We start from the raw sequence: 14913 nt of genomic DNA, 5'->3' as shown, positions 1-14913 counted from the left end.
AAATTACATGGCAATTTCTGTGCTTATGTAACATTTTTTTTCGGGGAATTAAAACTCATACCATTAATCAAAAATACAGATCCTGGGGCTTGAATCAGAGTTTGGACACTGTCCTTGAGCTTTTTGCACAAGGCTAAAGCTCTATCACTTGAGCTACAGCTCCACTTGCGGTGATCTGCTGGTTAGTTGGAGATCAGATTCTCACAAACTTTGCTGCCCAGGCTACCTCTGAACCACTATCCTCAGATCTCAGCCTCTTAAAGTAGCTAGGATTACAGGCACAAGTCACTGGTGCCTGACATAATTAATCAAAAATTTTAAGGACATCAGCCCAGCATCAGTGGTTCCTGCCTATAATCCTATTCACTCAGGAGGCTGAGATTTGAGAATGTAGGTTCAAAGCCAGCCTAGGTAGACACATCCACATCTTTACCTCCAATTAATCAGCAAAAGTCTGGAAATAAAGGTGTATGGGAAGCAGTAGTGACTAGCCCTAAACAATAAGCCCAGTGAAAGGGAGGGCACAGTACAAGTCTCTCTGTCTCTCAGTCTCTGTCTCTGTCACACACACACACACACACACACACACACACACACACACACACACACACACACACACACACACACACACACACACACACACACACACACACACACACACACACACACACACACACACACACACACACAAAATGATCCAGGGCTGGGAATGTAGCTTAGTGGTAGAGTGCTTGCCTAGCATGCATGAAGCCCTCAGTGCCACATAAACAGAAAAAGCCAGAAGTGGTGCTGTGGCTGAAGTGGTAGAGTGCTAGCCTTGAACAACAACAAAAAAGCATTCAGGGACAGTGACCAGGTCGAATTCAAGCCCAGGACTTGAAAAAATATCTTATGATCCAATAATGTATAAATTTTTAATTTCAAAGAGCCAAGAATAAAAAAATGTATGTTAGAGATGTAGAGGGAAAGATAGATAAAACTAAAAATTTCAAAATCTCTAAATGATTATTAAAACCTCCCTTCATTTTCTTCTTCCTTACTCTAAACTCCTCGTCACATTCACATTCTTCCTCAAAGATACACAAGGAAAACAAAGGAATGATTCCTGTATATTACTACATTGCTAATAAAAGTTAGGGATTTTCTAGAACTTCTTTTCCAAAATAAAACAGTAAAACTAGTAAGAATCACAACTAGAGGTTTTTGGGGGAGGGGTGGGTTTGAACTCAGAACTTTGAGCTTGCTAGACTTGTGTGCCACACTTCTAATCCTGTATTTTACTGGATATTTCAAGGACAGGGTTTTCCTTTCCACTGAAGCATTCACCTAAGCAGAAATCCACCTACTTTTCCCTTTCTGGTATCACAGGAGTATGCCACCATATCCAGCTTCCCTCTATAAAGACTGAGTGTGAAGACTTTTCTGCCCAGGTGAGGCACAATGCTCCTAGATAGAATCAGCCTCCTATGGACCTTGGGATGATAAGGACGCAACACTATGCCCAGCTATAGAATGGGAAGGAGTCTAACCAACTTTTCTGCCCACTAGCCTTGAACTGCAGTCCTCCTGTTCTCAGCCTTCCAAGTAGTTAGGATTTCAGGCATGAGTCACTGTCACCCAGCTTGCTTCCACTCATCTTTTCTATAAGAGAAGGTCTTTTTGCTAAACTGTAAGTGATGGTTTTCCATGTTATCCTAGCACAATAAAGCTGAGGCAGGATAGTACATCTGAGGCCAAACTTCGTTATAGTGAGACTCTACCAAAAAAAAAAAAAACCTGAGTAAATAAACAAATTATACAATATTTTTTCTTAGGGATATAAATATAAGAATCAATTGAGGAAAAAAGCTTGGGCATAAATGAATATGTTTTAAGTTCAAAAGTGGAGCATGATTCAAATGGAGACCTGCTCTAAGTTCAAACTTCATTTAAAAAAATTCTTTAAAGGCAATGAAGAGATAACATAGGCTACAACAACATAAAAACCTGGAATTAAAAGCAGGCTCTATCCATTTACTACCATAATAAAACTGATCAAATTATCGACCCTTTTTGCTTCTATATTCTCATCTATAAAATAGATTCATGAGTCCATGAATATTAAATGAGTTAAGGTGTTACTATCTTCTCCCTACCTACCGCTGTATACTGAAGATTTAACCCAAGACTTCATATATGCTAGGCAAGTAGCTCCATCACTTGCACTCCACCTCTAGTTCTTCTGTTTTTATTTTTGAGATAAAGAGATACCAAAAAGCCAGAATTATGCTACCACGTCTGGTTATGATATGCCTTTAATAAACATTAGGAGCCACTGGCTGCCCTTGAGCAGAGTCTAAAGCGCCAAGAAGCAGGAGTCCGTACCATAGAGGGCAAGTGGTCATCATTACAAGTACTTGAGTAGATTGCTGTGATGGCATGCAGATGGTAGGCAGAGCAATAGAAATTTGCAGAATTATGAACACCTACAGTGCACAATAAATCTGTGGATGGCTCCCTTGTACCTGCAGCCAAAGGCTGTCTGTGCCAAGGAGCCTCTAGATAAAGAGCTTAGAATACAGGCCCAAGAGGACAGAGAGAAAGCCATTGCTCAGCTCCTCCCATACCAACTGGCTGCCTCATAATTTATAGCTTGCTAATAAATGTTCTTTCCAAAACTAACTCGCCATCTCCTTCTATCTGAAGTAGCAAAACACACTAAAAAAATGTGAAATTGGGCTCTTATATCACATTTCTACCAGATATAAATTAACTAAGGTACTAGCCATTAAATCCAGTGGCTAGCTATATAATAGCAATTCTTCTTATCCCTCTTTTGTAGATGAAGAATATAACTAGCAGAAACAAAGTTGCAATAAATTTTGTGTTAGTTTAAATACAGGACCTACATTCTTGCCACTAAAGTTTACATCTTATTAAAATTATTAGTAAGTAGAAATGGGCTAGGAACATACTCACTTGTCTAGCAAGGCACCGGGTTCAGTCTCCAGTACCTCAAAAATAAATTTTTAGGACATAGAGAGATGGAAAAGAAGTGGAAGGGGGAAGGAAAAGTAGAAGGAGGAAGAGAAAAAAAAAACAAAACAGAAGCTTCTTTCTGGAAGCAAGAGGAAAAGAAATGGTTTTGGTATCAGTACTGAAATGTTAAATCTACCCTATGTAGCCAAGTAGTGGTAAATAAATGAGAATGGTAGTATAGCTGCACTCAGTGAAGTTCAAAACATATGAACTTGTATCTGAAGAAGTTATCAGTAACTTATTTCCTATTACATATACTCAAGCTAATTATTTTAAAAGTAAAGAGCTATAGACAAAGACAATTTTAAGTGATTCTTTACTTAATATCTCCAAACAGGTATAACCTGGAGAAATTTAAAAAATTTAGAATTTAGACACAAAAGTCAAGTTGTATATTAAGAACCATAATCATATTAAACCAATTAACCTGTTTGTATCTTTAATAAAACTTAATTCCTTGTCACAGACAATAAACACTGAATTTGAAAATGTCAAATGGGTATTCTACTAATGTGTTTGGCACAGTTTCTTTACTAACTTTACAATGGATCTCAAATATTTATTAAAATATTAAGGACAAAACTAGTATCTCTGTCATAAAACAATCAAAATATACATTTTTTTTTCTTTTTAGCTTAACTGTTACATATTTTAGGAGACATGATTTATCTTTCACTCTAAACAATTTTTTTTTTTTTGGTAAGTCGTGGGGCTTGAACTCTGGGCCTGGATGCTGTCCTTGAGCTCTTCAGCTCAATGCAAGTGCTCTATCACTTGAGCCACAGCACCACTTCCAGTTTTCTGGTGGTAAATTGTAGATAAGAGTCTCACAGACTTTCATGCCTTGAATTGTGATCCTCAGATCTCAGCCTCCTAAGTAGCTAAGATTACAGGCATGAGATACCCAAGCCTGGACAAAGTCATTGTTTTTAACGGTTTTTAATGAATACATTAGCAGCTTTTCAATACATTTGATAAAATTACTCCCTTATTCAAGATGCTGGAAAAAGATTCACTGTATTTTTTCCATTTTTTTTATTACCAAACATTAGTTGAAAAGGATTTTATTGTGATGTTTCCATATACATATACAATGAACCCCAATCAAACTATCTTCTTTTATCATTTCTCATTCCCCTTAGCTCCTTCTTGGAACAAAATGAATAGGTTTTATTTTTATTCTATTTTCCACGCCTGGACAAAGTCATTGTTTTTAATGGCCACATGAATACATTAGCAGCTTTTCAATATATTTGATAAAATTACTCCCTTATTCAAGATGCTGGGAAAAGATTCACTGTATTTTTTCCATTTTTATTACTAAGCATTATTTGAAAAGGATTTTATTGTGATGTTTTCATATACATATACAATGAACCCCAATCAAACTATCTTCTTTTATAATTTCTCCTTCCCCTTAGCACCTTCTTGGAACAAAATGAATAGGTTTTATTTTTATTCTATTTTTATACAAGTGTACAGAATACTTTCATCATACTCACCACCACCCACATACCCTCTTCACTCCCACTTTTTTTGATGTTGTTGGCCATGGGGATTGAACTCTGGGCCTGGGCGCTGTCCCTTAGCTCTTCAGGTCAAGGCTAGTGCTCTACCACTTGAGCCACAGCACCACTTCTGGTTTTCTGGTGGTTTATTGGAGATAAGAGTCTCATGGACTTTCCTGCCTGGGCTGGCTTTGAACCACGATCCTCAGATCTCAGCCTACTGAGTAGCTAGGATTACAGGCATAAGCTACCAGTGCCCAATCACTCCCACTTTTGTACCCCTCCACATGGAACTTTTTTCACATCCTGTCAGTCGTTAAGGACTAGACTGCACAAGTGAAAGAAAACATACACTTATTTGACTTTCTCTGTCTGTCACTTCATATAACAAGATCTCCAGTTCCATAGTTCTGATTTAAATCATATGCAAATTAAATAGCACTTAAAATGTGAATTCAAATATCGTTCCTATACAAATTAATTTCATTTTCTCAAAAAAGTTCTTAAAAATCTAAATGCCTACCCTTTAAAAACAAATTCTGCACTCACCGATTGCATGCTTATTCCAACTTGTTGCAAAACCATCCTCATCAGGCACTTAATCCAGCTAAGCATTTAGATGGCAAATTCTTCCCAAATTTGCATTTCAGGTAGTTCAGGCATACATGGCAGCACATGATCCATAGAGCACACTGAAAATTTTAATACATTGCATTTAATGTGTTGTAACTGACATGCTTAATTGTAAACTCTTTGTACAATTTAAAGATAATTTTAAAAATTATCTCCCTCCCAAAAAATTTTGCTCATCAGCTTGATTTAAATAACTGTAATTTATTCACATCAGGATAGTTACATAAGGAAGTTTCCTTTTAATATGGTCATTGAAGGTTACGACGCAACCCTGATCCGTCACTTCCTCCCCTCTTCCTCCTTCCCCAACCAGCATCATGAGTTGTTCATTTTCACACAAACTATTACAAGATTTTTCATGGATGTGTTTTTACCAAGCTAGGTTCCAATTAAAAGTTAGAAAAAATCTTACTATGGCTAATTCAAATAAAAATACACTTATGAAAAGACATCTGATAGACAACTTCAGAGGACTTAATTTATAGCATACATAGCCAGGAAAGATGTCTAAAACTGCTGTGCAGAGTGTGGATCAAGTGGTAGGAGAATATGCCTGGTAAGCACAAGACCCTGAGTTCAAATCCCAGTACAACAGGAAAAACAAAACAAATAAACAACTATAGCAGAATTGGTTATGCTAAGACACTACTGCACCTACTACTGCTATCACTGATGTAACAGAATTCACAGTTCCTCCAGAACGAGAAAATTTTCACCAGTTCCTGAGATGCTGTTCCTATAAGTACATTTACATGGCTAGTCTAAAACTCATGATTTCTCACAAAAAGGAATCTGGGAAAAGAATATACCTGCAATAACAAACAGGGTTTGCTTGCCACATAAAAATCAGGAAGAAAATAATTGTACCATGAATAGGAATCCAGATGTTCAAAAGTCAAAATGCTTTTACATTCTGTAGTACCTTCCGCCTACCCATCACATATTACATACCTGACAGAACTAAAAGGTTGGCTTGTCTCATAAATTCAATGAAAGAATAATCTTGAGTAAAAATTGTACCAGAATCTAAATCCATGCACTACTTCTGTACTACATAAAAACCAACTCCTCCTCCTGCCCCCCCCCCCAAATCCAGCTAAATATAGTGTGCTTTGTGATATAGCTGGTTTACATTGATACACAAGTAGTCTGTGGTCTACAACTGGAACAGAACTTTTTAATCAGAGAATAAGGACTCCATCACTGATCAGACATCATATAACCTACCCTGTAGCTTCAGGCAGTTCAGATATTCTATTACAGCGGCAGAACCTAAAACTATCTGACTTCCTCTCCATTATTTCTTTGCAGATAACCAACTGGTAACTTGATAATAGAGAAGTCACCCTAGGCAAAGATTCTTCAACATAAATGTCACACATTGATCTGTAATTGTGCCGTCTGCCCTCCCGCCTCCAGTGTCTCTCCTGTCCTTCTTCCCAACAAAGTGCTTGGGTTTCTGCCTCCTCACTTCACAAATCTCACAACATCAATGTCCTACAGGTCATAAATTCTCTCCTCCACTTTATTAACTTTAATTACTTGACATTTTCTACTTTTTCCCATGTGCATCTAAGCTAAAATCCCAAACTGGACTTTCCTCCTTCTGTTGTTTATGTGTTCTCTATTTGAGAAAATAACATCCACATTGCCAATTATTCCTTCTTTCTTTCCTTTTCTACAATATAACTATATTCTTCCTCCAAAATAGAGTAGATATTCATCTCCACTGTACTACTATTCCAAGCTTTCACTATTGTAAAAATTCATTAATTTAACCACCTGTCCCACAGTTTTGTGCTGTTTTCTGTTCTTTGCTATCTTTCCCACCTTCATTTGATTCATACAGATAATTACAGAAATTAAACAGGTTTTCATCTTTTGATTTTTCTTCAATATTTTAACTCTATCTCCATATTATCTACATAATTTCTCTATCTTTATATTAAACTGATTCCTGCTAATCTTTTGTTCCAGCTTAGCTATATTTCCTCCTCTATCACTGACATAAGAAGTCAATAAACCAAGACCAAAGTCTTCCTGTATTGCTCTACTAAATAATAACATACTAAAATAATGTACCTAAACTGCAAAAAAGCTGAGATGCTCTGATGAATTCAAAACCCAGTATTGCCAAAAAGAATTAAAATAAGTTTGCAAGAAAGGTTCTATTTCCAATGAAAGACTTTCCAATTGAATGTGAAGATTTCTATAACATAATCGTATAGAAAATAACCTAGGCTGTTTCTTCATGATGAAGTTCTATATTTTTATGAAGTCCTATGTAAATACATTAAGTAGTATTCTTTAGTATTATAAGTATTATTAAGCTATTATTATTTTATATTATATTATATTACATTAAGTTATTAATTATTATTATTAAGTATTATTCTTTATTTTGAAAAGAATTAAAATACAAGCCTGAGTCCCATCACTAACTGAGATAACTCAGTTCAGAACTAGAGTACAACCCTGTCAAAAAACACAGGAAGAAAAAGAGAAAGCGAGAAACAGAGAGAATGAATATCGCATGTGATAATAGTATTTTTCACTGAGTAAAAATGCAGCACGTGGGCCCAAAGATATAATGCTATTTACTATAATGTTGTGCAATAATTACTGGCCCTTGAAAATTATGTGTATTGCCTTATGGGGTACACTCAGTAAATTATATCTTTCTATGTGAATTAATTTTAGTTTTTGAGATCTTTAAGAATACTCACTAAAGCATTCGGTACAAAAAAAGTTAAAAGGCAATCTAAACGTAAACTAACTAATTCAATATACTCACCCTAGATTTAAGACCAGTAAAACAAAAAATGACAAATGTTTTAAGAATTCACACTTATTAAAGACAAAATGCTAAAAAACAAGTTTCAACTTAAATGTATGTGTGATTCTTTTTTTAAAAAGCAAGGTTGGGAATGTACTTAGTTCAGTGATACACATTTCTCTTATATATTAAGTCCTGGGTTAAATCCCAGTTATCACCCAAAAGAAAACTAAAACAGAGCAGTAAGAACAGTGGCAACGTACGTATTTATGTCTATGTACATACATGTATACACACAGAAGATTGGTAAGTACATGAAAATACTGCAATTAGTGTATCTGTAGCTTAATTATGAGATCTCTACTTTTATTTTTTTTTTCTGTGTGTGTGTGTGAGTCCTAGGGTTTGAACTGAGGGCATGGGCATTGTCCCTAAGCACTTCTGCTCAAGTCTAGTGTTCTAACACTTGAGCCACAGTTCCAATTGCTTGCCTGCCTGCCTGCCTGCCTTCCTTCCTTCTTTGGTGCTTAATTTGAGATAAAAGTCTCAGATTTTCCTATCTGGACTGGCTTCAAATCCTGATCCTCAAATTGCAGCCTCCTGTTTAGCTAGGATTATAGGCATAAGCCACTTGCACTGGGCTACTTTTACTTCTCTTTATACTTAGGCACATCTTTGTTTTTCTGTCATTGTCAATAGAGCACTGCTGTCATGGGGGGGGGGGGGGTTATTTACTTTTGTCATTACGTAAATGAAATCTAAGAAGTAGAAACAAAATCTTGTGAAAACTTTTAAAGTCAAACTAGTATTTTCTAACTTCAAATACTTAACCTTGATTCATGACTTTTTTGGTATAACTGGATGTTCTTTTAATGTGTTCATCTAAACCAATTAACTTTATAAAAACTTAATTTGTCCACATCCTAAACAATATCTATAATCAAAGTGTGTTCCCTTTTTGTTGTTGTTAGTGTCAGTACTGGGGCTTGAACTCAAGTTCTGGTACTCTTGCTTAGCTTTTTTGCTCAAGGATAGTGCTCTACAACTTGAGCCACAGCTCCACTTCCAGCTTTTTACAAGTTAATCAGAGATGAGCCTATAGGATTTGTCTGCCCAGGGTGGCTTTGAAACTAATTCTCAGATCTCAACCTCCCGAGCAGTAGAATTACACAAGTTTTTTTGTTTCAAATACACTTTAAAAATACATTTATACTTAACAATGAGGATATAGTCTAAGCTCATTATGTATGCTCACATAAACCCAGATGCTATGTATAGGTTAATCACTCAACATAGTTTCTCAATGCAATTAAAAAATATGGTACACAGTCTATATGAGGTTGCTGCAGTCATAACACAGTATTATTACTTTTCAGTAATCTCTTTTTTAAATAAGTAGGAGAAACCAGATGGTTGTGACAAATATCTGAGATTCTTATTTCCAATTAACCAAGAAAAGGCCAGAAGTGAAGGTATGGCTCAAGTGGTAGAGCACCAACCTTGAGTGCAAAAGCCACGCAGAAACTCAAGACCCTGATTTCAAGCCCCAATACCAACACAAACAGACAGACAGGATGGATTAAGTGTAATGCCTTCTCAAGAAAAGAAGTATAATAGAGAAAATGCATAAACCAGTCACTCATGATCAATATTATTTATACCTACATGAACTTTACTTTTATGTAACTGCAGCACAGCAGTTTGTTTATATCAGTATCATTAAAAACAAGTGAGTAATGCACCACCATATGACATGAGAGTTACATCATCAGGTGTTAGGAATTTTTCAGCTACCCTTATAATATTATTGGATCATTGCCCTATATCCTTTGTGAGATCTGTTGTTGCCCTTCCCTGTGCAGTGTATTTCCTGTAAGTAACTGTAGTTTGCATCGCTACCTGAGCCCAAACAGATTGGGGTCAAAGAGATCTGGACTAAAATAAATAGAATACTGATCTCTGTTAAACTAAAATTATTTCTTAGCAAACTAGTCTACTGCCTGTGTATGTTACATATCAAATTAGTACTTAAGTATACAAGACATCCTTAAATAATAAAAGTTAAAAATCCTAATTATACTGCTTTATATTAATGTTTATTACTAATGTGTTAAAATATGTATTTTTCAAAAAATGGAAAGTTAATATGATTTAATTTTCCTATGTATCTTTTATATTATGTGAATCAAAACAGGTAGCATAAATTACTGGTAAATGATATAAAAAAATTATATACAATTTATCTGGTAATAATGGATTGCAGTTTGACTAGTTAACAACTTCAGTATCATAAATGAAGGAATTGTTCATAAGGTGGCTGGCACATTCTGGTCCCTAAGACATCAGCCAAAAGAGCACTCCCAGACATAATATATCTCATTTTACTTGCCATACTGCCACTTTCACGGTTTCTGTCAGAAATCTATTTGCATTTTAGTATAACTGATTAATATCCTTAAGAATATAAAGTACTTGCAAACCAAAGGATGAAAAATCAACTGGGCATGATGGTATACGCCTGCAATCCCCAGCACTCAGGAGACTAAGGCCAGAGGACTGTGTGTGTGGAGCCAGTCTGAGCTACATAGTGAGACCCTCTCTCAAAATAAAAAAGGAACAAGGGAGAGAGGGAAGGGGGAAGGAGAAATGTTAATCCAATTAGTTATTAGTTTTCCAATCAAACTGGCAAAGACTATAAAAGGGACAACTCAGTATGGGTAAAGGCATGGGCAAACAAAGCAAGAATCCTGTCTCAAGGAGTTGGAGGCGTGGCTCAGCTAATAGAGTCCCAGCTAATGAGCAAAAGCATTAGGTACCCAGTTCAAGTCCTGGTCTCCAACAACAGGAAAAAACAACAAAGAAACCCTTGTCTCAAAAAACTGAGTCTCACTATGCAGCCCAGGCTGGCCATGAGCTGATGATTCTCCTGCACCACCTCCTGAGTGCTTAGATTACAGATGTGACACCATGACCAGCCATCTTCCCTTTTCTTCTTCAGGCTGTTTTCTTCTTCCAACTCTTACTTCCATTAATTCACTAGTTACCTACATCTACTGTCTTTATATTCATCAGGTCAACCAGGAATCCTTTTACATCTCAGGTGAAGCCATTTTTTACAGTGCAAGCTCACTTTCTGTGAGATGGATTTGATTGTGTTACTTCTTTGCTTATTATGTTCTGACTCTTGACCTTAGTCGGTAGACTTCTGGAGTTGAGAAGTCGTAAAAAAGAGTCTTCTCTACTGTCCTCTAAATAAACCATGCTCTAGTTCCTAGTTCCTCTAACACTATTTGGATGAAGATGCTATCATGGGAGCAGTGGAAAGATGAAGGACACAGATAAAACACTCAGTAGGAATATCCAGTATTTGACAAATGCTACTAAGGAGTGGTATACCTACACAAGTGGCATATTGTGCTGTTTATTTTTCCTTTAAGTGGCTGTTAAACAATAAAAACCTTATTATTGTATCTGTGAAACTGGATTTATTCATTTTGTGCATAACTTCAAATTGTATTAATGTTCTGTTTCAAAGAAACCAAAAATGTGGTGTTGCCCCATCCCACCACTATAGATTTGTAGCTCAATAAAAAAAAAAAATTAGTTTTTCACAGTTGTTCTATACTCAATTCTTCAGATACATTTTAGAGTAAAAATCTGTGAGGTTCGGGGGTACATGTCTGTAATTCCAGCACTCTGGGAGGGTGAGACAGAAGAATATCAGAGACTAGCCTAGACTACACAGGGAAGGAAGGAAGGAAGGAAGGAAGGAAGGAAGGAAGGAAGGAAGGAAGGAAGGTAGGAAGGAAGGAAGGAAGGAAGGAAGGAAGGAAGGAAGGAAGGAAGGAAAGAAGGAAGGAAGGAAGGAAGGAAGGAAGGAAGGAAGGAAGGAAGGAAGGGACGGAGGGAGGGAGGGAGGGAGGGAGGCAGGGAGGGAGGGAGGCAGGGAGGCAGAGAGGCAGGGAGGGAGGGAGGGAGGGAGGGGGAAGGAAGGAAGGAAGGAAGGATGGAAGGAAGGAAGGAAGGAAAGAAGGAAGGAAAGAAGGAAGGAAAGAAGGAAGGAAGGGGGGGCTGGGAAGGTGGCTCAAGTGGTAGAGCGCTTGCCTTGCATGCCTGAGGCCCTGGGTTCGATTCCTCAGCACCACATAAACAAAAAAGAAAAAAGCCGGAAGTGGCGCTGTGGCTCAAGTGGTGGAGTGCTAGCCTTGAGCTGAAGAGCTGAGGGACAGCGCCCAGGCCCAGAGTTCAGGCCCCACGACTGGAGAAAAAAATAAAAAAATAAAAAATAAAGAAGGAAGGAAGGAAGGAGGGGAGGGAGGGGCAGGGACAAAAAGGGGAAGGGAGGGAATGAATTCTACAATGACAAAGGCCAAGATTAACACCCTGAATTCCAGTCCTTTTAGCAGTTAACTTCAGACAAATTTTGTGAGCTCTAAAAAATTTTTCCGTCCACTATGACAGTCGCTTTTATTTCACAGGAATGTCGTCAAAATTAAAGCAGAAACAATTTAAATGTGTTCCATTCACACTAAGCATTCCGTAAATAAGACCTTAGGGATAACAATTTCTGCTTAAAAGTGTAGCACTAGTGCCTAGACTATTTGGTACCTTTGTGTTTCCTTAATTTTGAAAACCTGAGCACAAGGTAAAGCAACCTATATATTCCTGTAGTTTAGCAATGTCTACACTTTAATGTGAGCCTTGTTTTACTCGACCTCTTTGCAAAACAAATTAGAGGGAGGGGAAAAAGGGTTCTGATTATCGATCAGGACCGAGGTGTAAAAACAAAAGGGATAAACTCCAAAAATAGCCCAGAGATGGGAAGCAAGCCTGGCCAGGAATGGGTCGCCAATGAAACTGAGTGAGGAACCCACTGCCTTCTTCATGCTCCTTGTTCAACTTCCAGGACGTTTGGTTTAGGTGTTCCAAGGCCAATCGTTCCCTTTTAGGCGACACGTAAACCGAGAATAACCAGACGGCACACGAGAAAGTTCTAGGCGGTGGACAGTGAGTGGCAACACCGGCCAGGTGAAGCAAGCCTCGCCTCGCAGGCCGCCCGCACAGGCGAGGTCGCTCCGCCTCCCGGACTCCCCGAGGCCGGCTGGAGGCCGGGGAAGGCGCTGCACCTACAGGGCCGCCGCCTGGCCGCCGCGCGGGAACGGGGGCTCCCGAGTCGGCCCGCCCGAGGGACAGGAGTGGGCGGATGGGTGGTGGGCGAGCAAATCCCAGCCCTTCTGGGGCGACGCACTCGACTCCCCTCAGCTCCGCCCCAGCTCCGGGCCCACCGGGGCCCTCGGCCACCTCGGCTGAGCACACGCCTAGACGGCCCACGGAGTCCACCGGCCTCCCGAACCAGGTTCCTTCCGCTCCTTCCCTGTCACCCCGACGTCCCATCGCCGTCAAGCCCAGGGCTGCCGCGTTTCCCGCCTTGCCAACCGCTTTTCCAGTCCCCAAGCCCCACTTACCCCGCCGCGCGGCAGCCAACACCTTCTCCAACTACTCAGGCTTCCAGACTGGCCGTCCCGGGACGTTGCTTGTCAATCAGCCAATCCCGCCCTTAGCCGGGACCAGGATGACCAATGAGCTGTTTGCTAGGACTCGGAGGTGGGGCGTAGGGAGCCGAGCCAGTCCGGCCCCGCCCTAGGCGCCCACGGCTACCTTTCGCTGTCATTGGGCGCACGCGCAGGACCTCGTGAGGGGCGTGTGCTTTCGCGCGGGCCTTGCTTTGGTGCCCTCACTGCTCGGCCCAGGGGAAAAGCTTTCGTGCCCTAAGTTTGTAGGAAGACCCGCGTCCCGAGGCTAGCCTGGACAAAAGCCGCGAGTCTTAAGGCTACCCTAAGCTTTGTCGAGCCCGACGGGGACTGGCGCTCACCCGGCAGTTGTTCCCGGAGCGGGCCTCACATCCGGGATGTGTGTGTCTGTCTGAGGTGCGCCGTGTGGCTCGACGTGAATAAAGCTTTTCCTTTCCTGACCTCAGCTCCACCGTCCGTTCAGTCTGCGTCTTTGCAGCGCGTGCTTTTCACATGCGTGAGTAGTCTCTGCTATCTTTGCAAGCCATCTCGCACGTCCGTGTGGCCGCATTCAGCACGGCAATGTGTGGGAGTGTGATCAACACTGAGAGGTGCCTATCAGTATTTTCCTGCTTTTCTGGAGACTTGCAGGTTCGCGGTCTCTCCTACCCTCCTCCCAGGGTCGTTGATCCTAGAACTGACTGGGCGGTGTTTCTGCCTGTGGGGGCCCTAGGCTCTCGCTAGCTGCCATTGCTTCAGTTCAGTTACTCAACAAGGGCTTGTTAGGTGCCCATTATGACCGTACAAAGATGGTTTCAAAAGCCTGTAACCACACCCTGAGTGAGCCTTCAGTATAACAGGAAGGTGAAAGCCTGTGTAGTCTAATGTCATCGTGGACAAGGGGCCGTCTGTAAGGTGGCTCAGAAAACACTAAAAGTTGGGCCGAGTTCTTGGTGTTAGGCTTGCTGAAAAAGCAAGAACCTCTGAGCCGAAACAGGTGGGCAAATAGTAACGTTTCAAATAAAGGTGGCCTGCTTCTTCTGAAATATTTTGAAGGTCTACTTGCTGCTAATGCTCGCTACCTTTCATCAGCCCGGTTCACATGGTCCTATGTTCTCTTCTACTTTTTTTTTTTTTGGTCTGTCGTGGGGCTTGAACTCTGGGCCTGGGCGCCGTCCCTCAGCTCTTCAGCTCAAGGCGAGCGCTCTACCACTTGAGCCACAGCGCCACTTCCTGTTCTCTTCTACTTTTTAAAAGGAAGTGCCTGAAAGTGTCCAGCAAATGAAGATGAGTTTTGGAGTGGTTTTAATACAATAGTGTTTGAACTCTGGGATGAATGCTCTACCACTTGAGCCACACATCCAGCCTTTTTTGCTTTTTTGTTTTTTTTCTTTCTCAGGCTCTAGTGTTTTTACCTGGGGTCAGCCTTGGACCATGATCCTCCTACATATTTATCCCATGTAGTTGG

The 14913-nt window shown here is 40.0% G+C and overlaps 1 protein-coding gene across 1 annotated transcript in view; it reads right to left on the bottom strand.

Annotated features, from left to right (window-relative positions):
- The window catches only part of Mtfr1 (mitochondrial fission regulator 1), a 41577-nt gene extending 28113 nt beyond the window's left edge, over positions 1-13464 (bottom strand). The window contains exons 1-2 of the mRNA XM_042665823.1: positions 13401-13464; positions 5076-5218 (exon numbers count right to left, since the gene is read on the bottom strand). Of these exons, the coding sequence (XP_042521757.1) occupies positions 5076-5141 (66 nt within the window). The 5' untranslated portion in view covers positions 5142-5218; positions 13401-13464. The remainder of the gene's footprint in view (positions 1-5075; positions 5219-13400) is intronic.
- Positions 13465-14913: the final 1449 nt, after the last annotated feature.

The sequence above is a fragment of the Dipodomys spectabilis genome, unplaced genomic scaffold, assembly GCF_019054845.1.
Source record: "Dipodomys spectabilis isolate Male_0828 unplaced genomic scaffold, ASM1905484v1 ptg000015l, whole genome shotgun sequence".
Taxonomy (NCBI): domain Eukaryota; kingdom Metazoa; phylum Chordata; class Mammalia; order Rodentia; family Heteromyidae; genus Dipodomys; species Dipodomys spectabilis.
Note: the sequence above shows the minus strand (reverse complement) of the source record. Positions and strands in the feature narration are given on the sequence as shown.